This window comes from Gaeumannomyces tritici (genome assembly GCF_000145635.1).
Source record: "Gaeumannomyces tritici R3-111a-1 unplaced genomic scaffold supercont2.6, whole genome shotgun sequence".
Taxonomy (NCBI): Eukaryota; Fungi; Ascomycota; class Sordariomycetes; order Magnaporthales; family Magnaporthaceae; genus Gaeumannomyces; species Gaeumannomyces tritici.
This window is the reverse complement of record NW_008804550.1, coordinates 2,211,560-2,238,366: the sequence shown is the minus strand read 5'-3', so window position 1 is coordinate 2,238,366 and position 26,807 is coordinate 2,211,560. Positions and strand designations below refer to the sequence as shown.

Here is a 26,807-nt window from a genome sequence, read left to right as displayed (position 1 = left end):
AAGAAAGACAAACAAAAAAGGAAACAAGAAAAGAAAACAAGAAAAGAAACAAGAAAAGAAACAAAGAAAAGAAAACAAGAAAAAAACAAGAAAAAAAACAAGAAAAGAAACAAAACAAAAAAGAAACAAAATAAAAAAAGGAAATAAAAAAAAGGAACAAAAAAAAGAATAAACAAAAAAGGAAAAACAAAGGAAAAAACAAGGAAAAAACAAGGAAAAACAAGGAAAAACAAGGAAAAACAAGGAAAAACAAGGAAAAACAAGGAAAAAACAAGGAAAAACAAGGAAAAAACAAGGAAAAACAAGGAAAAAACAAGGAAAAAACAAGGAAAAAACAAGGAAAAAACAAGGAAAAAACAAGGAAAAAACAAGGAAAAAACAAGAAAGGAAACAAGAAAGGAAACAAGAAAGGAAACAAGAACTCAAGAAAGGCAATGAGGGCAAAAGTTAAAGCAACAGGAAAACGAAAAAAAAAGAAAACCGGGAAGAGGAGCGGAAAGTGGACGCACAAAGGTGATACAAAACAAAGTGTAAAAGGCAAAGCAAGGGGAAATTGAAAAAAGCAAAAAGGTAACGCAAAGAGGTGACGCGGAAAGAGGAGCGGAAAAGAAAATGCAAGAAAACGCAAAAGGAAAACGCGAAAAAGGGAAAAAGGAAAAGTGGTAAAAATGCAAAAAGAAACGTAGTGAGGAACGGAAACGCAAAAGGGGGACGCAAGGGGGACGCAAGGGGGACGCAAGGGGGACGCAAAGGGGGACGCAAGGGGGACGCAAGGGGGACGCAAGGGGGACGCTAAAAAAACAAGACAAAGAAAGAGCAAAAAGAAGATGAAAGAAGTGACAATGGTTGTTGTCCTGGGATCGAAAGCCACACGCCCCGCCGCAGTTGTCGGGGCCTTCGGCTGCACTCTGCCGACTTCTCCTCCCAGCTAAGTCATGGCTGAGGATTTATCTCTTGTGGCCCTGGGAGCCGCGATGGAGGCTTGTGGACGGGCGGGCCGAGTGACGACCCCTTTCGAGGAGGTAGGTAGACTGCGCCGGTTTTCGCCGCTTTGCTTAGCGTGCCCGTCCTTTCTTCCGATTTGGCCGTGGGTGGGTGACGCGCGGCGGTTCACGTGGTAGGGAGACCAAGAGTTGCTGTGTAGATGGTGTTCGCATGTGTCTTGGGACTTGAGTAGGCGTTGTAGTGAAGGCCGAAAGGGATGCGGGTGGTCGGCGGCTGTGGGCTCCGCAGGAGGGGGTGGATGGGCGTGGATGGGCCAGATGGTGACTTTGCGGATAAAAAGAAAAACGAGGCGAAAAAAAAGGAAGAGCAAAGCAAAACGAGAACAAGAAAAGCCGAAAGAAAACGCCGAACGAAAACCAGAGCAGAAATGAAGGTGCGCACACTCGCCAACGGTGGTGCCGGAGCTGAGGGTGAGGCCCAGAGGCCTCGGAGAGGATGAGGCCCAGAGGCCTCAGAGAGGATGAGGCTGAGGGTGACAAAACGAACTGCACATCGGTAATGGGCACCGGCCGCCTTTATATCGAGCGACTTCAGCGACATTGACCATCAACACATCAACACTTGTGTCTTTTTCACGGCGTTTCTATTCTCGACATCACCCCACGTGCGCCTATTCCCCAGATGCCTGCACGCTTGGCAACCCCCAGATGGAAGCCCACCGACCACGGTCTCGTCGCCATTTGCGGATGGTGTACGATGAGGCGCAGGCGACGATGTCCATCGGACGTCAAGCAGAAAGCTGGAAACCAAGCAGTTGACGTCATGGGGCTCGTTTTAGACATGTTTTCTTGTCCCCCATCGGGCTAGTCCAGGTTTTCGAGGACATAGAATCCATACAGGGCAGGAATGCCTTTCGAATGCCACCATGAAGGGACCCAAATCTGGCGCAAAATGGGCAAATTTAGAAGTCAATGTGGGTCCCTTGGCTATTTTGGGGGGTAGTTTTGTGGGGTTGTTTCGCGGAACGATCCGCTTGCTTGGCTCGGAAAGCGATCAGAGCAAACCTTGGGTGTTGTGCGCTTTGCCCCGGGTCCACACGGAAACCATGCTGTCTCTGTCTGCATCTGTGCATCTGATCGCTGTGTTACCAAGCAACGGAAAAGGAAAATTAGGAACCAAGTCAGCGAACCAGCCTTTGAAATGGCCCCCGTTGGCCTAGAGGGATGATGTCTTCAATCTCATGGTGTGCTAACACATACAGCAGAGACCTGATGCTTCCTTGAAGGGATTATGAAGAACGCGGAAGTGACCAGGGAGAGTAATCGAACGAGAGACATCTATAACTGTCATTTTAAAATCTACCGTACCATAATCGTAAAGAGACCGTAATGCTAAGTGCCATTCTACCCAGCGCAGGACATGTGTAGCGACCCAGCCGCCAATCGAACCAGTTCAAACGAGCGATATCGATAAAGCTTAGTTAGCAGACAGCATGCGTCTTCCCTGTCTTGCCCTGGATGGAGTGCTGCTCGTTCTATCGAGGATACAGAAAACGCGAGGTTAGCATCGGCAGAGAGATAATAGCGCAAGGATCTAGGCTTACCCTGTACTCAAGGGGATTGTGAGTGGCCTTGCCGCTGGCGGTGCCATGCTTGTTGATGAGGTCCTGGTGGCGCTCGACCTCCTTCCTGTTCATGGCCTCGAGCACTGATACGGACAGCTTGATGTCGCTGATAAGGGCGTCGCAGCGATTGCGTGAAAAGTCCTCACGTACCACGACGCGCAGCATCTTGAGGTTGTTCGTGTGCGGTGCCATGGTGTATGCTGGCACAACCCAGCCACGGACTCGGAGCTGGTGCGCCAGTGAGGACTCGTCGTAGTGACGCTGTGACATGCTCGACTCGATCGAGTCTTCGTCGCCGGCCTCGGCTTCCTCCACATCCGCAAGGCGGAAGGCCACGAGCGGCAGACCCTCGCCCGACTTTTTGGACATGATTACGAACCCCATTGCCTCGAGACTGTCGGACAAGTAGTCTGCCGTCCTCGTCAGGTTGGACATGATGGCCCGGTAGCCTTTCTTTCCCAGCCGGATCAGCTGGTAGTATTGTCCGATGACCTGAGACGCGCCCTTGCTGAAGTTGAGGGTGAAGGAAGCCTGATCTGCCCCGAGATAGTTGATGTTGAAGACGAGCTCCTTGGGGAGGAATTCAGCCGACCGCCAAATAACCCAGCCCACACCTGGGTAGACAAGTCCGTACTGTTCGGGGAGTTGTGAGTTTAGCAGATGACTTCGTACGGACACAAACTTTGCACAACATCAAATCAGTCAAAGGGCACGAACCTTGTGGCCAGAGACATTGATAGAAACGACCCTGTCGCAACGGAAGTCCCACTCGAGATCGGGCATGACAAACGGGGCAACGAAGCCTCCGCTGGCAGCGTCGACGTGAATTGGGGTGTCAAGCCCCCTCTCGTTCAAGAGATCGTTGACTGCCTTGACATCCTCGTACTCGCCGGTATATGTGGTACCAAGAATCACACAGATGCCTGTTTCCAACCGAAGCAAGCACAAGTAGCGGTGGACACGTCAACAAACACGGTCTCACCCCGGCTGTGCCGTGTCGTCAAACGGAAGGGGCCTCGGCAGAGAGGGAGCAACTGGACTAACCGATGGTGTTTTCGTCTACCAGATCGACCGTCTGCTTGGGGTCGATGACGAAGCGGTCCTGGGAGCAGTAGACGAGCTTTTCGTCAACCTCAAAGTAGCGCGCGGCCTTTTCCCAGCAGACCTGGACGGCCGAGGACATGATGATGTTGGGCTGGTCAACAGGCTTCCCCTCGGCCAGGCGCCGGTTCTTCCAGCGCCTCTTCATGGCCAGGACGGCGAGCATGATGGCCTCGGAGCTGCCGACGCAGCTCGTGCCCACGGCACCGACACCCTCGCCCGCGCCGATGGGGGCGTAGAAGAGACGGCCGATCATGGACACGCATCGATTCTGGATGTCTGCTGACTGAGGATACTCTTCGTAGTCGATGAAGTTTTTGGGGAACGATTCAGTCATGAGCTTTTCGGCCTCCTCTTCCTGTCAAGGGGGCAGCACGTGGGCGCTGCTGTTAGTGTTTGTCATTGGGGCTGGTATATGGGGTTGTGCATGTGGGGGCTAGAGCTCGCTACAGCTAGCTACAGCTCGCTCCGCAGAGAGGGGAGTAGCAAGGCTTCCGTGCAGCTAGTGCGGGGTTCATTCGTGTGGACGGGCACCTCTTTGGCTTACCATGTACGTAGTCACAAACGAAGCCAAGCTGGTAGCGAGACGCCAGTTTTGTTAGCAGACCCAGCATATGTCTGTGAGATGGTAGACAGGGGCAGGACTGACTTGAGCATCGGATTCCCATCCAGACTGAGGTCGTCCTTGATCATGCGGTAGGCTACTTCCTTGGGCATCTCGCGCTCGGGCATCTCATACTTGGGGAGGTCGTCGACGGCGAAGCGGGAGCCGTAAACAGATGTGGTGAAGCAGTCATCGTCGTTGGCAAGCTGCAGGTGGACCTTCTTGACAGCCTGGACGAGGTTTTCGTCCAGCTCGCTGGCGTCCGAAACCTTGGAGAGGTGTACCATTGCGATGACTGAGAGGGAAGACAGTAAATAGGGAGGTTTTGCGTGTTGAGGATCTAAGGAATGATGAGGGGCAAAGTTTGTAGGCAGGTCTGTTGTAGGAGGTGGAGTGTGAAGCTGGGGCAGCAGAAGAAATCGCAGACTCGACGACGGCGGGTCGGGCCTATATAGCTCAATCAAATAGCGGCGTAACTGCCAGGTAACTATAGGTAGGTCCTAGGAATATGGAGAGGTGATGGTAGGGGCCAGCAGATAGCAACCTAAGCTCTGTGCACGACAGACGCGTGGACGGGGGAGCGAGCAAAAAGGCAGACGGGCTGTTGACAGCTCACGACTGTGTTCCGGATCAGCGCCCGCTCCCACCATTGAGGCTTCCTCCAGAGGTTGCGCCCTCCAGACGGACCACTGAGGGCAGCTCCCGCCTCGGATCAAGGAGAATTCCAGCCCTGGAGGTGGGGTGACGCACCGCTACCGTAAGACGAAAAAGGGGTGCAACGTAAAATGAAACCCCGCCATTTAGGGCATTCGTGGCCTCCCAGCCGTCTCCTGTTTTGGGACGGGATTGGAGGGTTTCAATCTTACTCTCTCGTTTTCTGTTGCTTTCTTGTTCCGGCGTCAGGAGATTCCAAGAGGCGGTGCTCACCAGCCAAGGGGCACCCAAATTGGCCACAGCGAAAGAGGCAGCCCGCGCCAGCGCCTGACTCCTCTCGACACCTGCCCGACAAGGACGCGTCTTCCCTGTGCCCCCCATTTTGCACGCTTCCGGGGTTTTGACAGGTCTGGGCCAGAAAGCTTGGCCGCGGATCGCCCGGCATGGCGGGGCCGTCGCTGTGGAATCCCCCTGGACCTTCCATGGTTGGTGTCGCTCAACTCGGCAGCAGGAAAAAAAAAACACGAAGAGTAGCCTCAAACCGCTTGTGCAACCCACCAGCCCAAACTCCCTCCGGCTAGACGCCTTCTACAGCTGACGCAATCCTCCACAGTCGCCGACTGTACCCCGGCCTTGATGCATGTTGGGTCTCGACACGAAACCTTGGCGATCGATCAAATCAACCCGCGGCGCCAGCCACGATGGTGCCGACAGGCTAGCGAGGGCCGCGGGATGCTTTTGGGCAAACGACCAGGAATGGACACCACACGGTGGACACCCTCACACCAATGACATCATGCCCATTTCCCCCTGAGAAAACGGACGACGGTGGGGAGACGGTGGTCAGCCCAATCGGTCGACACGATGGCTTCGAATTTCCTCCCCAGCCCCGTTTCTATCCTTTCCATCCCGTTCCGTTCCCTGCCTCGTGTCGCTAAGCAGTTGCAGCTATTGTTGCTGACATTAGAAACATGCAACGTCGTTGCTGAAAAGCTCACACTTGCAACATCAACATGCTTTTCTGCTTGGCAAAACGATGCTTGATTGAACTGTCTCAAAATCCAAAATCCAAACGCCTTCCTGCAAATCCTAATCCCGCCCTTTGATGCCCTTCCCTATCCCAAACTCCTATCCTGTACCCACTGCTACCAAACGAAGCAGCTGCGTGACGCGAGAATGCAAGGTCTGACTTCGGACAGCATATCTAGTTCTTCTTGCCGCCACCAATCTTGAAATGGTCCTTGACCTTGTCCCACTTGCTCTTCCCGTCCTTGCCGGAGTCTGGGGACCAGCGGCTTTGCTGGTTGCCCGGGCTCACGTTTCCTGGGTTCGGGTTGTTCGAGGGCGGCGTCCCCGGCCTGGGCTGGTTGTCGTATTTGGGAGGCTGGTTGGCCGCGACCGGAGGAGCGCCGGGCGCAGGCGGCGCCGGCGGCTGGTTGGGCCCGCTGTTAGGCCCCGGCGCGGCGGGCCTCCCCGGAGGGGTAGGGGGGCGAAGGTTGTCCATCCCAGGCTTCTTCTTGAGGCCGCCGGCACGGGCGACGAGGACGTCCCGCCTGTGGAGCGCCTCGTTGACGAAGCCGACCACGTCGGACCGGGCGACGTCGCCCCTGGCGTGCAGGCCGGAAATGGCGTCTACAATCTGCTCGGCCATGGCGGCGTCGATCTCGGGGCCCTGGACATCCCGGGCGCCAAGGTTGCCGCTGGTGGGCGCGGCGAGGGCAAGGGCCACGAGGGGGAGGAGGAAGAGGGTGTTCTTGACGGAGAAGATCATGATGAAGGAAGATTTGGATGAGAGTGTGGGTTTCGTTGTGTCTGTGTTGTGAATGCTGTGAGTGTTGCTGCTGCTGTGGTTGTGAGTGATGCTGGATAAAACATTCCGACAACAAGATGTCCAACTTGCTCGACTTGTATACTCGTTTTCCATCTGGGACTTGGTCTAGGCACCAGCAGAAGCAAAGCAGAAGGAAAAACCCGAGTTCCTTCATCGGTTCCTTCCACTTCCCAGCACTATTCGCTTGATGCTATTTTCCGATCAGAATCTTACTGTGGTCCAAAGTCCGGGAGCATCCTCGGACATGTCAAAGAGCCTCCTCGGTCGTGGTAAACAAGGTTTCCGGGCCGTGTGGCTTGCAGGCAGCGAAAGCTGGGCATTGCAGGGGGCGGTGCATCCGCGGTTCTCGGATTCCAAACCCGAGGGGCTTGGCCCATCCGCCGCGGCCAGTCCCGCCCAAGCTGGCTTGCTTACGCGCCCGGCAGCGGATTGCGATCGACGCGGCGGTGCCAGAATAACCCAGGCTGCCGCTTGGAATGGCCTGGGAGCTGCCGCCTAGCTGACAGCACTTCAGATAGCCACCCACTTGCCTCCCTAGGCAGATAGATTAATGGATTGATACAGTGACTTTTGACAGTATCGGGTTGTGCTTCTATTTCCTCGTTTATTCTGTTCCTCTTTCTGTTCCTGTTGCCGTTTATGAAATGGGCTTTCCAATTGGGCCTTAATTTGCACGAGATTGGGAGGGCGCGTCCGTCCGTCCAGCGAAAGGCTAGCGACCCGATTGACTGGCTGAGATGGGCCCATTGCAGTCTCCCGTCCCCTCTGTCTCCCACGTCTGGAACATGACCAGGGCAGAGACGAACGAGATGCGGACCTACCCGCTCGACATGGCCGACCGGCTCCAGAGGCTGGCGCGCGACGGCATCGAGGGCCGGTACGCCGATCCATTCTTTGGCAACCCCTACAACGGTGGGCGCAAGATCAGGGCCCGGTGGTACAGCGCTTCAAAGAACAGGCCAAACCATGGCGTGACATTGCCGCCCTCCACCTGGAGCTTGTTTCCGTCTACGCCTGGCTCGATGAGCTGCTGAGGCCTTATACGACCGGATTCAGCATTCGACTTGAGCTCGAGTTTGTTGGGGCAGGCCGCTGACACCTGGGCCTTGCTCCCCGTGTGAGCTCCGGTCCTTGCGGCGCAGAGCAAGCCCACGACGTGCGGCAGTGAGCTGGTGTTGGTTCCGTCCACAATCGAACTGAAGGCGAATTTCAGCCGCCACACGGAAATGTCTGAGCGCGGCAGCTCTTGGGACAGCGTGTACCAGCACTTTTTATTCCTCCCTGAGTTATGGATATATCCCCCTTTTCGACCGAGGAGGTCAGGCTGAAGGATTACACGTCGGCGGGCGTACGCTAGCTTGCTGGTTTCCTGCATTTCCAGGCTGTGTCATTGGGAAACAGCAACGTCAAAGTGCTCGGTAGTGCGTTTGTAGTTTGTGATGAAGCGTCGATTTGTAAAGGAAAAGGCCGAACCGGAAAAAACATGAGAGAAATAACACACAAAAACTATATTGTACAAATAATCACCCATTCACGTCTTCCCCATCTTTAAAGACCTGCTTTGGCGAGGTGGTGGTCGCCACAGCAAATTAAACAGACATCCATTCCCCCCGTGCGCCGGACTGGTCACCACCCTATACAAGTAGCGTGCCGTCATAAAACGTGGGATCGTTTCCATCCCTAAGGCTTTTTTTTTTTGAGAATCTCCCGTCCTTTCTTGTTCTTTCCCCGTCTTCTCTCGCCATAGTGTCGAGAAGTCCGAGTAGAGTGTTCGAACCGACAGGGCCGTCCATCGGACGGATACATGCCCCAAGGCCCTGTCACCAAGTATAATATCGCATGGGCTAGAGGCCCATAAGGTTCCCGGATCGGATCGATGCCGAAGGGTTCCATATCGCTTTCGATCGGCCAAACCGCCATGCCGCAACCGTATCTTCGGTTGGCAGGCAGGGTGGGGAAGGTTGATAATGTCGTCCCCTCGTGTTATATAATATTCGCAATGCTTATGCGCTCCTGGCTCCTGCTCTTGCCCGCCGCGGCCGTCGGGCTCCCGGTCCCCTCCACCCTGCTCGCGCTTCCAGGTCCGGGACTGGGCCCGCTCGCCTGGGGGTACTGCGGGTGCTCGAGCTTGACGGGCGGCAACCTCTGCGACGCGCCACCGCCGCCGCCGCCGCCGCCGCCCGGGGGCTGCTGCGCTCCGGGCCACGACTGGAGGGGCGGCAGCCCGCCGGCGGCGGCGGCGGTGGGCGTCGACGCTGCCGTCTCCGAGGCCAGGCCCCTGATGGACCCCTCGACGCGGTCCCAGCCGCCCCAGTCCCTACCCTCATCCTCAGAGAGGCCGCTGCGGCACTCGGGGCTGAAGATGGCGCTCCTGGGTCCCCCCGGGCCGGCGCCCGGCCTCTTGCTGAAACTCGGGCTCGTCGCGAGTGGCGACGAGACCTGTTGGTCCCTCTTGCCACCGACCCAGATCCACGCCGCGTCGGCCTCGGCCTGGAGGTCGGCGCTCACGTACGCGATGAGCTCCTCGTCCCGCAGGAGGGCCTCCCGCAACGCCTCGAGGCCGCCGCCCGGGCGCGGGGGCTGGTGGCCGCCGTAGGGCGAGTGGTGGGGATGGGGGGTTGTGGTGGTGGTGGAGGCTGGGCGAGCCGCCCGTGCTCGCCGCCAGCAGGCCCGCGTACTCGGCGCGCTTGGACGAGAGGACCGAGATGAAGGAGGAGATGTACCGGCCGCAGGGGTTCGCGACGTCGCGGCGGGGCCCTATGGCCGCCAGGGCGCGCACGCACATGGAGGCCTGGTCGAGGTAGCCCGTCAGGAGGAGGAAGAGGGCGCAGCGGAAGATGTGGGTGGTTAGCAGGGACGTGGCGCTGTCGGGCAGCGAGGACGTCGTTCGCGTCAGGAGCTCCGCCGTGTCGACCGCCGTGTGCATACACTGTTCGAGCGCCGCCCGGCGCGTCTCGGGAGGACATGTCGGCGCGAGGTTGTGTCGGTGGAGGAGCAGGCGGGCGTGCAGGAGGTACGTTAGCGGGTTGAGCATGTGCGGCGAGAGCGGGGCGTGGCTCGACGTGTCGCAGGGGGCCGGGAACGTCCTCCAGCACGACGCAAAGTGCTGGTCGAACGTGGCGAGCTGCGTCGGCGCGATCGTCGGGCTCGCCAGGACTCGGTTGAGGGCTGCGTATGACCGCGCAACGTGTATCACAGGGAGCAGGCAGTGCGTGACAGGCTCCGACCCCGGCGGGACGCTCATGCCCCGGTCGTCGATGAAGTGGTCGTCCACTGCGGCGGGCAGGGAAACGTCGCAGTCGGCGTCGTCGATCATCGAAGGTTTCCCCAGCTCGAGTGATATGCTCTTGTCCAGGATGTAAACGGTCCACCATATCCTCCGCCGCATCTCGCCCTCGACTATCGCCCAGGAGCCCACCTCCGAATGCAACCCGAGATCCTGCGCAATCCTCACCGCCGTGCCAAGCCACGTCCACGCGGCCGACTTCATGTTTACCTCGTAGAGAAACAAGGTCATCAGCAGCTGCGCCCTCGCGTGGTCGAGGTTATAGTCGTTACTCCAGGCGTCGATCGCCCTGCTCGCCGCGTCCGCTAGCTCCGAGCCCAGGACTGAGCGGTGCACCGCCGCCTCGGGAGAGTAGAGGCTGCCGACAGCAAGAACGGCGAAGAAGCAGGTGACGAAGCTGGCAGGCGCGGCCTGGAGGCCCCCTGGCCTGTAGAGGCCGTCTATTCCCTGCTGGAAGGTGGTCCAATGCAGTATCGGGAACGTGGTGTGAACAGACGAGTAGTAGCTCTTCAGCAGTTGCTCTGTTGTGGCCCTGGTCGGCAGCTCGGGTCTCGGTGAATCGAAAGGCTGCGCGGCTGGCCGAGGGGCGCGGTAGGGCGCTGGGGGCTTCCACACGCCCTTGGAGGAGTTGCGCATGCTCGCCCTCACCCTCGAGAACTCGTGTGTTGGCTCGGGCCTCTTTTTACGCCGCGGCTGCGAGCCGATCTCGGGGAGCTGCGGCTGCAGCGCCAGCTGGTCCGGCCCGTCCACGTCAAGGTCCATGGAGCCGCCATCGCGGTCCTGCAGCATGCGGCGCAAGCTATTGTTCTCCTGGCGTATCTTGTCCAGCTGCCTCTCCAGGTCCTGGACCTGCTTGATGGACGACATGCGCCGGTTGGTCTCCTTTGTGAACTGGCACTTGACGTTGCGGCTCGAGCACTCGGAGCAGCTGGTGGTCTCGGTAGCATCACACTTGACCTTGCGCTCGCGGCAGGCGTCGCAGCTGGGGTCCTTTCGCCTCTGGCGGTAGGCTCGCTTCTGGGCCTGGGTGCCGGCGCCGAGTGGCATCTGCTCGTTGGGCGGGCCCGGGGTGCTCGACACCGAGGCGTTGGACGGCAGCGAATCCCGCCCCATCATGGACGAGGCCGTAACGGGCGTGTAGGGCTGGAACAACGTCTGCTGGAGTGGCGGCAGCGGCGGGATGCCTATGGGCTGTGGAGGGGCGGCCGCATTCGGCCTCGTACTTGTGTTCATTAAGGCTCCGGAGTAGTGGATTGGGGGCTTTGGGGAGGTTGCGGAGGAGACTGAGGATGAGTCGTATGACCTTGTGGAGGGGTTTGGAGATCGAGGGTATGGGTTGTGTGACGAGGCCGCCATGGTCGAGGTTTTAAACCACCAGAGCTCGGCTGCGTCTCTGGGGTTCGCCGCAGACTCCCCCGTAACTTGGATTGTAGGGAGGGGCTGCGAGCAGAGTACCATGCAGTCTTGTTCTTGCTGCTCGGTTTTTTTTTTTTTTTGTTGGATTCCGTTTTCCTAAGGAGACCGAGTAGGAAAGCCTCGAGTTTGCTGCCAAGAGGGTTCGGGCAAAAAAAAAAAAAAAAAAAAAAAGACGTTTAGAAACCAAACCTCTGCCCCCTTGTTTTCTCCCTGTTGCTATCACAAGAGACAGAGCCAAGCAAACAAGGAGCTTCAAAGGTACCGTAGATCGGATCGGATCGGATCGGTTGGAACCAAACCAGAAAAAAAAATCCACCAGCCCCCAACCGGAGGCTTCTTTCGGGCCTCACGAAACACACCAAACCTCAAGCCAGAGTGTGACTGACCAAACGCACGTCTTGGGGGGGTAAGAAAGGAGGGGTTTGTAGAAACGAGGCTGGTTGGGTATTATTGTGTTTCTCGTTTGCGCTGCGTCTGTTCGCGAGCCAGATAGATGCAGCTCCGTCGTTGCGCTTGCCAGTAGGTCAGGCAGAGGGCCGTGCGGTGACGGTGTCTCAAGAAGGCGACGTCCACAAGCTCGCCCGGACAAGAACCAATTCGATGTTTCCTCCCTGTAGATCGTCGGGGTCGGGTGCAGCGAGAGGGGGGCGTGTTTGCTTGGGTGCGCGCGTGTCTGGCAGCAAGCACTCTTCTGGCAGGCAATGCCCAATGGTTCGTGTACTAGCCGACCTGTTCCTGTGTTAGGCGATGGTGATATCCTGTGCGACCTCGGATGCTGGCTGGGGTGGCTGTTGCCTCTGCTGGCTAGGTGGCGGTTTGGTCGGCTCTTCTGCTAATCCGGTGCTGGGTTCTGGCCCTCTTCCGCCTGCGGTGCCGCTGACACACGACTCCTGGTTGGATCCGGTATGCGGCCGGTGGCTGGCTCCCCCGAGTACACGCAAGCTGTTGCCCCGCAGGTTGGATGCTCCCCCAAACCTCCTCAGATCCTTCTGCGGCGGCGCTGGAAACTTGGGTCGACGGGCGTCAGGAGGGTTGCGGGAGAGGTCAAGAACCATATGGACGGGTTAGAGGCTCTGCCATGCGCACGAAGCTGGTATTAGTGGGTGCTCGGCGCTTCTAAACATAGCCGAAGATCACGGTTGATCATGAGGTATCAGGAGGCTGCTGGGTGTGGCCCAACGCTATTGCTGTGGGAGGGGGTTCGTGGGTGGAAACTCGACTCGCGGGTTAGAGTGCGAGAAAAGGTGGCATCGCTCTAGGCCGCCAGACTCTGGGTCGGCCGTACATGGACACAGCAGAGGATCTGTAAGGCACATATGCAAGTGCGAGTGTGGAGACGAGGGTGTGGTGACAAGCAAAGCCCGGCTACGGTGCGAGATTGAACGAAACACTCGGGAGCAGCACGCACGGACAGGGAAGACGAGGACAATACCGAACCAGGAAGCCCTGGGTCGAGTGCGTTCGGGGCATCAGTGTTCGGAAGGGACGCTAGCGGAGTGCGGGCAGGTCTGGCTGCTGGACAGGGGCAGGTGTGCAAGTCGCAGCAAGTACGCCGATGTAGTCTGACCGACCGGGCCAGCAAGTGACAGGGGGGGTGTGCCGGGTGGGAGTGGTGGTGGGAGTGGAGGTTGAGGAGCAGATGTACCAGTGGGGTGGCTCGTGTCATCCAGAGTGCTACCGCGACCCCTTGGAGGTGCGGTATGCAATACGTACGCAGCAGCTTCAAGATTGCGGTATGGACGGTACCTGGTGCCCGGATGTGCCAGATTTACGACTGCCCTGCCTGCATCCGCACCCGTCCTCGACATGGACCGTCTATAGTGGCCGGCGAGTTCTGGAAGCGTGGGAGCGGCTACCTGCGTGCGTTGCAAATAGCACACATAGCACACGGCACGCAGTGCATAATAGCCACACCCCCGGCGGCGGCGGCGGCGCTGGCGGCGGTGGGCGTGGATGGATGGCGGCGCCGGCGGCGGGGCGTGTGGATATGGAAACAGAGCCAAGGCTTCTGGCAGGCAAAGGGCAGGGAAAGGGGCTGCTTGATCAAAGCCGAAAGGGAGGAGCAAAACAGGGCAGCCAGAAAACGGAGCCAAGGGGGTGGGTTCCAAGGAGGCTCAAAGATCTCTCTGATGGGGGAAGGAGGCCGAGATTTCTGCAGCAGCACCGAGAAGCCAAGGGTCCAGGGCAGGGCCATGTGGCAGGAACTGGAAACAGCGAAAGCATCAACAGCACCATCGGAACCTGAGCCGGAGCTCTCCGCAGGTTAAATAGGATGCTGAGTCGGGGGATTCGGGGGATTCGGGTGATATTGCAGGGGGAGAAAAATTAACAATAAACAAGGACGACGGAAAGGGGAGGCGTCCACTCGTGCAGAGCTCCGTCGCACAAACCCCAGGTCCCTCCCTATCTGGGAAGCAGAGTTGGCCCTCCTCGCACGTCGATGCGGACGGGCAAGCACGCAGGCAGGCGGACGGACAGACAGACAGACAGACAGACAGACAAGACAGGCATGGCATGGCAGCAGGGCGGGAACAATGTGGCAGTGGGCTGCCGGCGGGGCCAGAGGCGATGGCAGGGCACAGCGGAGAGAGGATGTGGTGGATGCGGAGGCCGGCCCTCAACACTCCCATCAGCAGCCACAAGCGTTTCAACCCAATGTGGTGAAGTGGGCGTCCCTTTGGTGCTCCTCGCCCAGACGCCAGTGGCCCGTGAGGAGAACACCCCGGACCCCTGCCCATAGGGCCGGGAGTAAGGGTGGTGGGTGGTGGCACTGGTGGGTGGCGGCCAGTGGCGGCAACCTGACCAGCAACTTGATCGATAGGTCCCTGTCGCCTCGTCGCGGGAGGGCAGACGGGATATGCTGTCACTCGGGACATCTGTCGCACAGGCGAAGCCACAGACACACACTCACTCACGCGCGCACACGCACAAACATACACACCACCACCTTGTCTGCCTCGAATGGCCTTGCCCCCTTGGCCCATGCCCGTGGCCGGGTCCCAGGCCAGGATAGACAAGATTGAGTCGCGATTTGCCTCGATGGATGCTAGCCCGGCAAGCCACCGCGGGGCGTGTCAAATTAGCAGAGGCGACAGGGCGCTCCAGAGGCGCAGAGGCGCAGAAGCGCCAGAGTTGACGATGTGGGTGTTTTACCCGCCCGAGCCTGGCGCCCGCCGGCGAGCCAACCAGTCCGTGCCATGTCCCAGCAGGGCGCGATGGTCATTTCCCCAATGCTCCCGTACCTAACCCTCCTCGAGCGCTCCTACGTCGGCGGGGAGGTCGAGGCGGCCCGTGGGTGGTCGGTCCAACCCATGGCGCAATGTGTCCGATCAGCAGCGACAGCGACAGCGACAGCGATAGCGATAGCCACACGCACCGTCGCTGAAGCTATTGGTAGACATCATCACACCGGTCGAGATTCGGGGTCTTGCAAAATGTGGATGTGGACTAGCAGTGGACCAACGGGCTGTGGGGGCCGTCGAGGCTGGCGCTGAGTTGCTGGTTGGCCGGGCCCAGCAAGGGGCAGCAGTGGAGCGGCGCGCCTCCTCCTGCCACGATGGATGCGTGTGGGGTTCGGGTGGGCAACGGCACCAAAGCGCGGGCAGAAAACAACCTGGAAAGGAGACGAGGCCAGGGGGGTCGCTGATGCGGAGACGAGCGGGAAGGTGAGCAAAAGGAGGGGGTGTGAGAGCCATGTCGAGGTTGGGAAGGGAAGGGGGTGCAGGCAGAGATTGGATCAGCTACACAGTAGCCGTTGGATTGTGGATTGTGGATGGTGGATGCACACATACGGAAGGGCCCCTTAGCTGAGCCTTCCTCCGGACCTTCCTCCGGCCTTCGAAGTTCGACTGTACCTTCCATCTTCCATCACTTGCCTCTACCAGACGCAGCAAACCGGTTTGCAGACGGCAGGCACGCATCGTAGAGCCCGCGGAGGCAAAGGGCGACCGACAAGGGCGACCGACATGCCTGGTTGGCGCAGGTGGCGCCTTCCATCCATGCTACCCATGCGGCAGGGAATCAAGGCCCGGCAATATACAGGGAAAGAACCCAGACGGGAACCACTCATATGATCTGCCGCGCCCAGACGCCTCCTTTTTCCTTCGTTCCTTTCCTCGTGTTATTATTCCTATTATTGCAGTGCACACTGTGATATTGTGCGCCGACTATCTCTCTAATCACTTCGTCATGGCAGGGCAAAGAGGCTGCGGGCTGTTGCGACCTGGAGGTTGAGCATTGTGTCGCAAAGGCCGGTACGGGATGGATACAAATCCCCACTCTGCGTTTGCCGAGGTCCCTAGAGGTACAATGTAGGTTGAGAGCCTAGCTCCCTGGCACCTGGGCAGGCTCCCATCCTAGTGCCTGCCACTGGGCCGGTGTGGGTGGTGCGTGGTGTTGCGCCGCGCGTGTGGGTGTCTTGCTCGCGCGTCTGTTGTGCCGATCTGGGAAAGCGTGTGGATGTGTCTGTTTGGATGGTGGCCACGACGTCGGGGCATTTTATTGCGTGGAGATCACGATCTCTTCAGGTCGCCACTTTGGGCTTCGCTCCGACCATGGGAGAGGCAACAACAGCAACGGCAGTTCAAAGCCGCTCCAAAGGGGATTTTAAAAATAAAATAAAAATAAAAATAAAAATAAAAATTGCGCGGGAGGGCTGCTGCAGGCCCACGAAGCCCATGACGCGCCCCGTCGCATTTCGCCAGCGACTCGAGTTTATTGCCCGGCTGAACGTTTTGCGCCTTGCTAATTTCTCGGGGCAGCTGGGTCGACAGCCCAGACACCCCGCACCCAGATGGACGCCATGGCAGGTTGCAAACAACAGACACAAGAAAAAAATTCCGACGGAAACGGAAAGCGTTTCCACGCCGATTAGGGCGCAGGCCATGGGCACTAAGGGACAACACGTAGGTGCACACAGTACCTACCAGGCATGTGGTAGGCAATGGTGGGCATGTAGGGTCGAGCGTTGGGCGTCTGATCCGAGTTGTTTTAAGTGCAGCATACGGAATCCGGATGTGATACGTGCCCGGAAGCAATTTGATGTCCGTCCGCCCGCTGCTCAGGCTGGTGTTTGAGATGATGGTGCGTGGGCTGGCGTGCACCATACCTCGATGTGCACATTTCAACAATTCCATAAACTAGTACACGACAGCAGCCTGCCCATCCATCCATCTCTCCCTGCGCCCCCGCACCGAACCGCCTGCACGCCCAGACAATTGCTATCGAGATGTCACTTCATTCATCCAAGTCGGGCCGCTATGCTGGGCAAACGGGGCCTCTGCAGATGTGTTGGCTGTAGGGTCTCGGCCTGGCTCCAGACTGATGCACCTCTTCGGCATTTGTTCGGCTTATTCCAGACTTTGGGTTGTTCCGGGGGGGGGCCTTAGGCGGGAGGCTCACTAAAGACGGCTGCATCACCGTGGTTGATGGTTGATGGTCGCAATCTTGCATCACTCAGGTCTGCTTTCCCTTTGTTGCTGTCAGCGGAGTTTGCCCTAACGGGCTCGACGGCCGTGCTTGTGCCAAACTGACGCGGCGGGGGTCCTGGTGGTTGCAATCCCCTGGCCCTACCCATCCCGGCAAGCCCGTTGGGGACGTTCTTGGCCAGCACGGGGCTACAAAGAGCTGAGACGCCAAATAGGAAGGGGATCCAGTGCCAAGAACAGAAACCCCTGCGAGATCGGAAATTTGACGGGTAGCAATCGTATCGGATCCTCAACCAAAGCCCAACATTGGCGGTCCCGGCAGGTTGTTCAACCTAGTCGCGATAGCGGCGCCTAGGCGATTCAAGACAGGTGATGCGATTGGTCGCATCGGCGTTGGAGATGATATGTTGGTCTCGTGCGGAAGGAGCGACGACAAATGCCGGCCTACCAAACATGGCAAGAGCACAGCGCGCCATATCCGGGCAGGCACCATATGCAGTCAAGCGATTCTGTTGTTTTGTGAGGCTGGGGTTGGGCGCGTGGTTTGAGCTGCTGGCTGCCTGGGGTCTACCCGGTGCTGGGGTGTTGGGTGCCAGTCCAAGGCGGAGAGACCCTCCTGTCTCCATGTTCCATATGGACCTTCTTCGATCGCTTTTTTAAGCTATATCAAACGCAAGATCTGCGACCCCTGGAGCCAAGGATACCCTCTCGGGACGGCTGGGGAACGATAGCGAGTTGAGTGTCATGCGCTTGTGCGGTTTGGCGCCCTCGCCGCTGTCTCACCGGCTATTTGCGGCGGCGCGCCTGCTGCGACGCGGTAGATCAGCAGGCTTGGAGTTGGCCTGGGCTCCTATTTCCCCTTTCGTCATCGTTCGGGCTCTCAGCAACAACCCTGCCACTCAGCTGCAGACGGAAAACTTGGACGGGAGTGTTCCTCGAGAAACAAGCACCGTGACAAGGCAACGTCCCAAGGGGCGGTGCATGCCGAAGGGGTCGAGATTGGACGATGCACCAAAGCCACCGACCCATGTTCGCCAAAGAGACACCTATCCGAAAGCAGTAATGATATGACGATGGCATTATCAGAGGGGCCGGCTGGTTAAAGTCGTGCAGTTCCCAGGCCTAGGAAACCAACCCACTCTCTTAGGAGGCTGGTGTTATTGTGGTGACATCCAGGGCTCCCACCCAAACAAGGGCATTAATCACCGGAACGGAAACCGATGGTAAATTGTAGCCAGAAGCCCGACCCTCGTGTCCAGGGGTGTCATGCGAGCACATCACGAAGCCTCGGTGGAGGACCACGTACGTCCGAAGGAGGAACTCGGTCCTATCCCCGCTGCTGATCGGAGAAGGGGACCGGGGAAATCTACCGGGGCGTGGTAGCAGTGAGGGCAGCCTGCAAGGTCCGGTCCGTCTTTTCACCCGCTCCAACAGCAGTTGCGTGTCTCGACAAAGCTCGCGGAGATATCCTGCCCACACGTACACAGTAGCGGCACGTATGCGCCGTCGGTCGTCGGTCGCAGCACAGGAGCAGGGGTTGGCGAACCACAGCACCGCACTCTGTGGGTCGGCCGAAATACCGGCAGCGGTGCGTGTCAGGGTCAAAGTTGGCATCTTCCGAGTAAGCCAGCGACGGAAACGGCAGAAAAGCATAAGGCCGCCAACGTATGTATGCATGCATGCATGCATGCACACTTGCGGGAGGCACGTACCACACTAGGTGCTACCCTCCCTTCCTCACCTGCTCAGTCTGGACTAGGTGTGCGATGCTGTCGCCACCAGAAATCACGCACCGAAAGAATCAGGGTAGGTGGAAGAGAAAAACGCACGAGCTTGGGACGAAGCCCAGTGGAATTAATGTCACCTGGCATCACCTGTACAGGCACCCGTCCAGGGCCCGGCAGCTGTACTCACTACCTACTGATGCAGGCTTCAGACCCGTTCTTGGCAGTGACAGTCAGGCCAGCCAGGCTTCCTCAACGAGCGGCTGTTGCGAGCGAGGCTGCACAAACACATGCCAACAGCCATGGCGATGGATTCAAACAATATAGGCGCACCTATCTCCCCGCTCTCGCAAAGGCCCGATTAGCCCCGGGCGGCCGAGGCACGAGAAAGGTCGGCACTTACGGCACTTGGCGGCAAGGTGACCATGCCTTCGTAATTGGAGCCATCGCATCGGGCTCCCAAGATTGCCTCACCGGGCGCCATCAGATGTGGGGTCCGGTGAACCACCAAGGACCAGGCAGATCCGGGCATACGAAGACGCTCCAGGGCATGGCAGGGCATGGCAGGGCATAGCGGGGCATGCGCGGCTGGCTGTGTGCACCAGGCGTGCCAGGTTAGGCTCGCCGGCCTCGATCCCCGTCCCCGACGCTACTCAGCACCCATGTAAGTGTGCGACGCTCGCCACCCCATCTCCGCTTGCGTGGCTCCGGTCCATCCTGCTGTAACCTCCGATGGCGTGGGCGGCCGAATTTTATTTACGGCTTTTGGATGCTTTTGTCGACGTCAGGTTGGCGCCAGGGCAGCAGGACAAGCTGGGGGGGCCATGGGTCGACGGCACACAAGGCGCAGGGTTCCCCCTCCCGCGGGTCGTGAGGAGAAGTCGGTCCGTCCTCATTGATGGCGGCGGGGCGTCACGAACGGCCACGCCCGCTGATCAGCACTTGCGGCTCTTTGCCTAGGCAATCTGACAGACGCGACACGAGTGCCGAGGCTTTTCTTTTCTCCCAATTTTCATATCGCAAATCCACCGCCGCTACGGGTCGCGGAATCTCCTGTCGCCTTTATCAATCTGGAACACGTCGGGACCGCCCCAGCCAGCAACCGCCAGCGCAGCTATGGCATCCATAGGTGGCCGACAGACGTAGTCCGTCCGCACGCTCAAGTGAGCTCGCCTCCTTTCCCTCCGTTTCACAGGCCTCTCTGCATTTACCTAGCGAGCGCATAGTTCCTCCAATCCGATGCTTGCTCGCGTCCGGAACCGATTGGCTGTCGCTGCGGGTGAGGAATTGCTCGCCGTTTCCATGTCGGGTTTGATTGTCCTCTGCGCCCACAATCCACTCGAGCCCTGGCTACATGGGCATGCAAAGGGCCGCGGACGGCGAGACCCTGTTCCTCCACCCACGTCACCTGCTCGGCCATTGATGCGAAGCGCCCCACCACGGTCAACGCGGCGCCGATTCGGCAGTGACAATTCTCTTCAGTCCCGGCCGCATCCCCCGACCTCGGTGCCGCCCGGGTAGGCACACAGTAGGGCGACTGGGGTGTGTTGGGAACAGGACCCCAGACCCCTTGGATGTGGACAGGGCGATCCGCCCGACGAAAGGACAGAACGGGTGGGCAAACAGCAGCTTGAGGGATGCACCCGGGAGTCGCGGCGCACCCGGGCGAGGCTGTGTAGTTCAGCATGTGGAGCGTCCGTCCTTTAGGCTCGATGGGATCGCCCTACACAATTTCCTGTTGCAAGGCGAGGTTGGACGCCCACGACGACGACGACGACGACGACGACGACGTATCTGCAGGGACAGGCATCATGACAGCCCGGCAAGGAGCTTCCATGGGTTTGTCTGCATTGCGAGCAAATTGCATGCGCCCCGCCCCTCGCAACACCCCTCATGCCCTCGCAGCGATTGCTCCGTGGGCTCACCGTTGTTTTGCGTGGCGGATAAGCGCGCTCCTAGTGCCGCGGCCGGCCTCGGCAGCTAGTAGCGGTCCAGGTCCAGACCTCTTGACCGCCTTCTTTCCAAGCACCGGCCGCTGCACTCTGCAGCGTGAATCCCACGCAACGCACAGCGACAAGGCACACGTGGCGTCAGTGTGAATGCCAGACTAACTGCCGGGATATCCGTTCCAGTGCACGGACGCAGCCTAGCAACCCACCAGCAATCAATTTTGCTTTTTGCACTGAACCCACCTGTCAGCCCAGCCCGCTTGCTTTCCTTTGCGCGCACGACGGTTTGACGAACCGGTCCAAGCACTGGGCTGGCTGGTGGCTGTTTGCTGCTGCTGCATCTGCTGCTCACTGATCCGCCGCAAACGACATCAAGCGCCGGACTACCGATGCCGAGGCGCGCCAAAATAGCGCCGGTCGCTTCCCCCACCCATGCCCTACACGGCATGGTCGCTGGCTAGAGCGGTACAGATATTCCCCGAGCCGGTTTGCCGGCGCATGGGATCTCCACCTTGATTGAAGGGAGAATTACGACCCATTAGGGAGCCCTTGGAAACTGTATCTCGAAGGAGGCTCTGCCGGTGCCAGGTTATCCAACCTGGTCGGGATCGGTTCTATAAACACACATGTGTTGTGATTTTTGTGCGACATGGTGCAAAAGGAACGCAATGGAGGAAAGGTGTGCAACGACGACACGGTGAAACGCCACGCAGTCTTCGGCCAGGGGGGAAACAAACCACCTGCTGAAAAGCAGTGCGCCGGTCTGGCCTTTGGGCCTCTGGCATTGACGACTTTGACGACACAAATGGCGAGAAGCAAACCGGCGGCTGTGGCTACTGGTAGGTTCCACAAGTTTAAGTCGACCCCCTGAGGCCATCTCCCGTTCTGCTGACTGGCAATATCACCAAGCGCCATTCGTCCTTTTCCGCCGTTTGCCTCGACCTGACTGAGACATGCATTGACAAAGGTCCGAGGTTACGCACAGATTGTCAGCCGCCGTATGCTCCGAGCCTCATAATACTAGACCTCTTCGTTATCCGAATACGCGATTGCAATATGAGGGCTAAAAGCCAACGATTTTCCCCAGCCAACGGCGGCACCAACTGGACGAAGGCGTTACACCTCTGTGAGCTAAGCGGCAAAAGGAAGCCACAGAAAAATTAAACACAGACATACGGGCCCGTCTAGTGCTTTGTTCGCCTCTAGTCCCTGCATTTGCGGCTGCCAACCTCGCATCATCCGTGCCTCTCAAAAGCACGTTTCCGAACGGGCCCGTTCGTGCGAGGCTGCCTTTTTCACTTGGGCTGTCGAGTAACAGGACACGCGTACACACAAACTCACACGTGGATGCGACAAAGCAAAACATGGACGCACCAAGCTCAAATGAAAGGATTAGGAAGTTGCCGGTCTCCGGACCGGGCGGCAGCCGTCACCCACGCGGATCAACCCCTCCTGACCTCGTGCGGCGCCGCTCTCCGCCTGTCTCCGTCATGGCGTGGGCGTGGCTTGCCGGGCGTGTGTATGTGTGTGTGGTGTTTGTGTTTGTGTGTCCGTGTGTGTGTGTGTGTGTGTGTGTGTGTGTGTATCTGCATGCATTAAACCCCCTAGTTCGTTGCGGTCTGCCCGCACAGCCTGGTTTCGGAACGAGGGAGAGACAAAAAAAAAAGGGGCTGGCCTTTTGGGAGAGAAACGAAACATTGACATTTTGCACCCCCCCCTCCCCCCCTTACACAGTAAACCAGACGATTCCGCGGTTGTTTTAGCGGCGGCGGGGCGGGCACATGGGTGCCGTGGCGAGCTGATCCGACGATGATGTGCGGCAAGCGCATCCGTGAAGGTCTCGATTCCATTTGAGCCCGTCATTTCTTTGGACGGAAGGGCCCAGAAGCATTGCATTTTTGGGCGAACAAGGCTGGTTCTTTTTATCCCCGGTTTCGTTGTGTCGGTTTGCCTCTTTCGCGCATCCATATTCGACATTTTATTTGCACTTGCAGATGGCGGACAGCTTATGCTTAGCTAGGTAGGTAGGTAGGTAGGTGGGTAGGTGGGTAGGTGGTATGTACCTAGGCACACCGGGTAACCGTGATATCAATGACAGTAAACCCGGTGGTTTGGGATGGCCGAGATAGGCAGGAGGGGTCGACAGGCGGGTCCGGCTGGCAAAATCATCAGGAGATGATGGCCTCTCCGTATTTTCTTTCGTGTAACACTGATGGAACTCTCGTGTTTTTTTTTTCTTTCTCCATCCTTGTGAATAAAATTGATGTACGGTCTTGACGAAACAGCTTCGGTGTGGGGAAGGACACACACTGGGAAGAAGAGAAGATAAAAGAAGAAGAAGAAGAAGAAGAAGAAGAAGAAGAAGAAGAAGAAGAAGAAGAAGAAGAAGGGGATCTCGGAGCAATCCACGGGCTCGCTGTCGTCAGAAGCGCTCGCGCATCAAACGGGTGGCGGGGGTTGTTGCCGAATCGGGCGCCATGCCGCTGTGTGGGCGGGCAGGGCGGGAGAGGGACGGAGTGACAAGGCAGGGGTGGCTTGGTAAAGGGCTGGGAGGGGCGGCGGACTGTTGATGCTGCCTGCCGTCGTTGTCGCTGGACTCTGCTGCACCAGTCGCGTCTCGATGTTGCCCTTGTTTGCGCCTCTTTTTTTTTTTCTCCCCTTGCTATTTTCTCCTGTCACTCGCCTCCTGAGCAGGTGGTTGTTTTAGGCATGTTTTTATGGTGGTAGCGACGGGTTTTGCTTGTTTCTTTTGCCTCCCCTCCATTGTTTTTCTATTTTTGGCCCTTCGTCCTCTGTAACGTTTGTTTAAGCTTCTCTCTTTGCCTAGGGCTCTGGGTTTCAAACAAAAGGGGTCATCTGTCTGTCGTTTTTTTTCTCTCTCCCTCTCTTTCAATTCTTTTCGCTTGTGCTGCCCATGTTGGGTTTTTTTTCTTCTTTTTTGTGACGACGCCTGTCACAGACTCCCGTGTCTCGGCCAAGCGAGAGCCCGCAAGCCAGCCCGCACGCCCACCCGCAATCGGGCGCCGTTTCGGTTTCGTCTATTTTTGTACAGTGTCGATCAGAAATTTCCTCGACATGCAGAAACGGTCAGCTCTGGTAGAGAAAAGATAGAGGAAAGACTAGCGCTGGTTGGGTCGATCAGTGAGTGGCGGCCAGGGGCCAGTTGCTGTTGCTACCTACTGCCGCTGCTGGATGGTGCATCGTCGACGGCCCTCTGACCGCCTCGCTGTGACGGCGGAGCCGCAACAATGGACGGCATGGAGAGTCAGCAGGGATGGTGGATGGGTGGGTGGCCCACCACTCACTCTGACGGAGAGATAAATCGATCAAATAATAGTAGTAATAAAATAAACCTATGAAATAACGACAACAACACATCGGGCACTGCAACCAACCCCAGACCGCAAGCTTTGGCCCGACCCGAAGAGGTGCCGACCAACTCCCCCGGACGAACACAATCAAGACTGGCATGACCGAACCTCGGCCTTTTACCCCCCCGCGCGAGGTACCTATATGCATCGTCATAATGGCTTGGGCCCCCCTGGGGCGAACGGTTTGACAGCAAGATCGTGAATCGAACCGGGCCCATGCCGCATCGACAAGCCGGGACCCGAAAGCGGACGTAATTCCCGGGCCCGGCTGATATAGTATCCACCAGAATATTGGACAAAGATACGCGGTGCCTATCTCGTCACTTGTGTGACTGCGTGCGTGTGTGCATGCGTATTGCCCATCTTGAAATTGGTTGATATTTATTCACATATTAGTAGGTCTAGTCTGGAGGAGATTTAACCGGGTCGGCCTCCTTTGCACTGCCACAGTACGTCACTTCTCTCATCTCACTCTGTTTCCCTCCCACGGGTGTTTGCACAGAGCCCGTTGGCTCGGACATAGCCGACAGACAGAACAGCCCGACACCTCCTAACCTGGGCATGTCGGCAACGACACAAGGCTGAAGGGGCCAAGGTAATAAAGAAACGATAATCATGTCAGCTGCACCTCCGGGTATTTCTTCCCCCATTGTCCTTTTGGCTTGTTTTTTTCTTCCCAACCTCCGCTGTGGGAGGCGGCCAAGTTGCTGCCATGCGGCGCTTGCATCACAGCAGCAGGACCCAGCCAGCGGCAGCAGGAGGGCCAGCCCAGGCCTGACGGCGAACAGGCAGCCCCGGGCGAGAAAAAAAAAAAAAGCTAAAGAATGGGGCGATTTGCAACCTGGGCTGTCCACATTGATACCTGCCCCTCAATCCTCCCCTCTGTCCCGGGGGCTAGGCCCTTTGGCTATCGTTCCTTCTGGCAGTTATCGGTTCCCACTGTGGGACTGGGCTGGCGGGCGGGCGGGCGGGCGGGGGGAGGGCGTCCTTGCACCAGTCGGGGAGGAAGAACAGGGGAGGTGTGTGCGCAGAGAAAGGCGGCAGGGGGACCAAGGCAAAAGAGTCACGAACAGTCGGGGACTTTGACAAACATGACTTGGAGGGCTGCGTGCTTCATCCTGGTAAGGTGACGACGGATTTGTGGAAAATGAGATCAACAGGAAAAGGGAAAAAGAAAGGCGATACAGGGTATCAAAAAGAAGCAGCAGCCGGGGGTCGTTGCGGTCTCCATCCACACACACTCACACCCTGCTCGACCCCTCGTCCAAAACCCCAGAACGACGTTGCCCGCATTCGGATACTTTCCACGAGGACCCGAGCGGACCGACGACAATGACATGGTCAGCTTGCCTGCTTACTGGGCAATGGTGGGCTTGTCGGGGGGAGGGTTTAGCGACTCCTGTTTTATTTTTTTTTGGTTGTTGTTTGTTGTTGTATTTGTCTCTTATCATTATCTTCATCAGCCCATGCCATCTCCTTTTTTTTTTTTTTTGCCTCCCTGCTTCAGGACACCCTGCCATTCTTCGGTTCCTCCTGTATCAGGTATAATGTTTGCATATTGATAAACCACACGTGCAAACAAGATATGGGAGCAGCCGTAGAGGGACGAGTGGGAGAAGGGCGGGTGAAATATGACGAGACGAATCAAGACACACACGCCCGTCTCCCTGGGGTTGTCTGATCTGGCTATGCGGCCGCTATTGCATCCCCACTAGAGGGCGGCTGGGTCGGGCGGGATGGTTAAGCCGAGACTGATCCGCCGACAGGCCATCCCGTCTGGTCTTTTTGCCCTATGTGTGGTTGTGTGTACATTTTTTTTATTTTATTTAATTATTTTTTTTGGGGGGCGTGGGCGGCTGTGTCTCCCCCTCGACCGCCTCATGCCCTGCCTGTTGATGATGTGTCCTACCCTGTCCTGAGCGTGCCCTTTGGGAATCATGTCACCAACGGCCCGCGGCTGGGCAGGCCGGGGTGTGGGCTGAGGGGGATTGGATTGGGCGGTGGTATATCTGAGTCAGGAAAGCAGGAGCCTGTGGTCGGTGCAAGGGGTCTCTAGGCAGGGGATGCATGCCGCGGAGGCCGTGCTGTTTTCGTTGGTGCTGTATCCTTTTTTTTCTTTCTTTTTTTTTTTTGCTGTTGATGAAAAGATCGAGAAACGTCCATGCACTCAAAGAGAGTTCAGTCAATACTGGCCGTTGATCATATTACCCGGCTCCTCATTTCCCCTTTCCCCGTTCCTCTTTGGCCTTCTGCCTGACGCAGCGGGACATGGGATCGCTTTCGTTGCGTCCCCGTCCCCGTCCCCCTTTCCAAAATCGTCATGACCAGGCCCGGGGGAGTTCCGGACGGTAGCCCACGGGTTTGTGCCTTTTTGTTATTTTTACTTTTTTTATTTGTTCCGAGGCACGCCGTCACAGCAGGAGAGGCAAGTGAAGAGAGAGCAAATGGCTGGCTAAAGCGAACGCTAGGGTAGGTAGACTGCAACATGGAGAACAAGGTGGTTGCAGGGCGGTGTGAGTCTGCCGCCCTGCTCGTGGAGCTAGGAGAATAAAATACTAAAAAATACCAAAAAAAGGCCGAGCAGGCTGGGATCCCAGTCGCGATGTGTCCATCCTCTCCATGCTTGTGCATGCCAACCCTCCATCGACGTGGAGGTTTATTTTCTTTTGCGCCCAAATACGAGGAGGAGAGCCTTCTTGGGGATTTCGGGTCAGTGCACACGAGTTCATGGCCGGCCATGTTCCTTGTTTCCTTTTCCTCTCTCTTTAGGCTGCAATGTTGTGAAAGACATGCGTAGGAAAGGAGAGGGAGAGAGAGAGGGAGAGAGAGAGGGAGAGAGAGAGAGGGAGAGAGAGAGAGGAGAGAGAGAGAGAGTA

At 57.7% G+C, this 26,807-nt stretch overlaps 8 protein-coding genes across 8 annotated transcripts; 2 read left to right on the top strand and 6 right to left on the bottom strand.

The window, feature by feature from the left end:
* Positions 1 to 2,131: 2,131 nt before the first annotated feature.
* Positions 2,132 to 5,299, bottom strand: GGTG_11134 (glutamate decarboxylase). The gene is made up of 6 exons (XM_009229014.1): positions 4,320 to 5,299; positions 4,218 to 4,245; positions 3,614 to 4,028; positions 3,287 to 3,492; positions 2,549 to 3,202; positions 2,132 to 2,479 (listed from the first exon to the last, which is right to left on the bottom strand). Exons 1-6 carry the CDS (start codon positions 4,559 to 4,561, stop codon positions 2,426 to 2,428), a joined length of 1,599 nt encoding a protein of 532 aa, XP_009227278.1. The 5' UTR covers positions 4,562 to 5,299; the 3' UTR covers positions 2,132 to 2,425.
* Positions 5,300 to 6,132: 833 nt separating this feature from the next.
* Positions 6,133 to 7,017, bottom strand: GGTG_11133 (hypothetical protein; the record flags this gene model as incomplete). The annotated part of the gene is given in 2 exon segments (XM_009229013.1): positions 6,133 to 6,228; positions 6,247 to 7,017. The coding sequence occupies 2 exon segments, from the start codon at positions 6,850 to 6,852 to the stop codon at positions 6,133 to 6,135; spliced, it is 702 nt and encodes a 233-aa protein (XP_009227277.1). The 5' UTR covers positions 6,853 to 7,017.
* Positions 7,018 to 7,544: 527 nt separating this feature from the next.
* Positions 7,545 to 7,855, top strand: GGTG_11132 (hypothetical protein; the record flags this gene model as incomplete). The annotated part of the gene is given in 2 exon segments (XM_009229012.1): positions 7,545 to 7,671; positions 7,683 to 7,855. The coding sequence occupies 2 exon segments, from the start codon at positions 7,545 to 7,547 to the stop codon at positions 7,853 to 7,855; spliced, it is 300 nt and encodes a 99-aa protein (XP_009227276.1).
* A 320-nt stretch (positions 7,856 to 8,175) lies between these two features.
* GGTG_11131 (hypothetical protein) lies at positions 8,176 to 11,278 on the bottom strand (the record flags this gene model as incomplete). Its single annotated transcript, XM_009229011.1, has 2 exons — positions 8,176 to 9,445; positions 9,483 to 11,278. The coding sequence occupies 2 exons, from the start codon at positions 11,276 to 11,278 to the stop codon at positions 8,743 to 8,745; spliced, it is 2,499 nt and encodes an 832-aa protein (XP_009227275.1). The 3' UTR covers positions 8,176 to 8,742.
* Positions 11,279 to 11,610: 332 nt separating this feature from the next.
* GGTG_11130 (hypothetical protein) lies at positions 11,611 to 12,752 on the bottom strand. Its single transcript, XM_009229010.1, has one exon. It carries the CDS (start codon positions 12,514 to 12,516, stop codon positions 12,202 to 12,204), a length of 315 nt encoding a protein of 104 aa, XP_009227274.1. The 5' UTR covers positions 12,517 to 12,752; the 3' UTR covers positions 11,611 to 12,201.
* Positions 12,753 to 13,161: 409 nt separating this feature from the next.
* GGTG_11129 (hypothetical protein) lies at positions 13,162 to 13,728 on the top strand (the record flags this gene model as incomplete). The annotated part of the gene is made up of 1 exon (XM_009229009.1): positions 13,162 to 13,728. The coding sequence occupies one exon, from the start codon at positions 13,162 to 13,164 to the stop codon at positions 13,726 to 13,728; it is 567 nt and encodes a 188-aa protein (XP_009227273.1).
* A 2,678-nt stretch (positions 13,729 to 16,406) lies between these two features.
* On the bottom strand, positions 16,407 to 17,562 carry GGTG_11128 (hypothetical protein). Its single transcript, XM_009229008.1, has 2 exons — positions 17,255 to 17,562; positions 16,407 to 17,086 (listed from the first exon to the last, which is right to left on the bottom strand). Exons 1-2 carry the CDS (start codon positions 17,511 to 17,513, stop codon positions 16,845 to 16,847), a joined length of 501 nt encoding a protein of 166 aa, XP_009227272.1. The 5' UTR covers positions 17,514 to 17,562; the 3' UTR covers positions 16,407 to 16,844.
* Positions 17,563 to 19,645: 2,083 nt separating this feature from the next.
* On the bottom strand, positions 19,646 to 20,901 carry GGTG_11127 (hypothetical protein; the record flags this gene model as incomplete). Its single annotated transcript, XM_009229007.1, has 6 exons — positions 19,646 to 19,725; positions 19,823 to 19,961; positions 20,139 to 20,282; positions 20,339 to 20,405; positions 20,537 to 20,653; positions 20,804 to 20,901. 6 exons carry the CDS (start codon positions 20,899 to 20,901, stop codon positions 19,646 to 19,648), a joined length of 645 nt encoding a protein of 214 aa, XP_009227271.1.
* Positions 20,902 to 26,807: the final 5,906 nt, after the last annotated feature.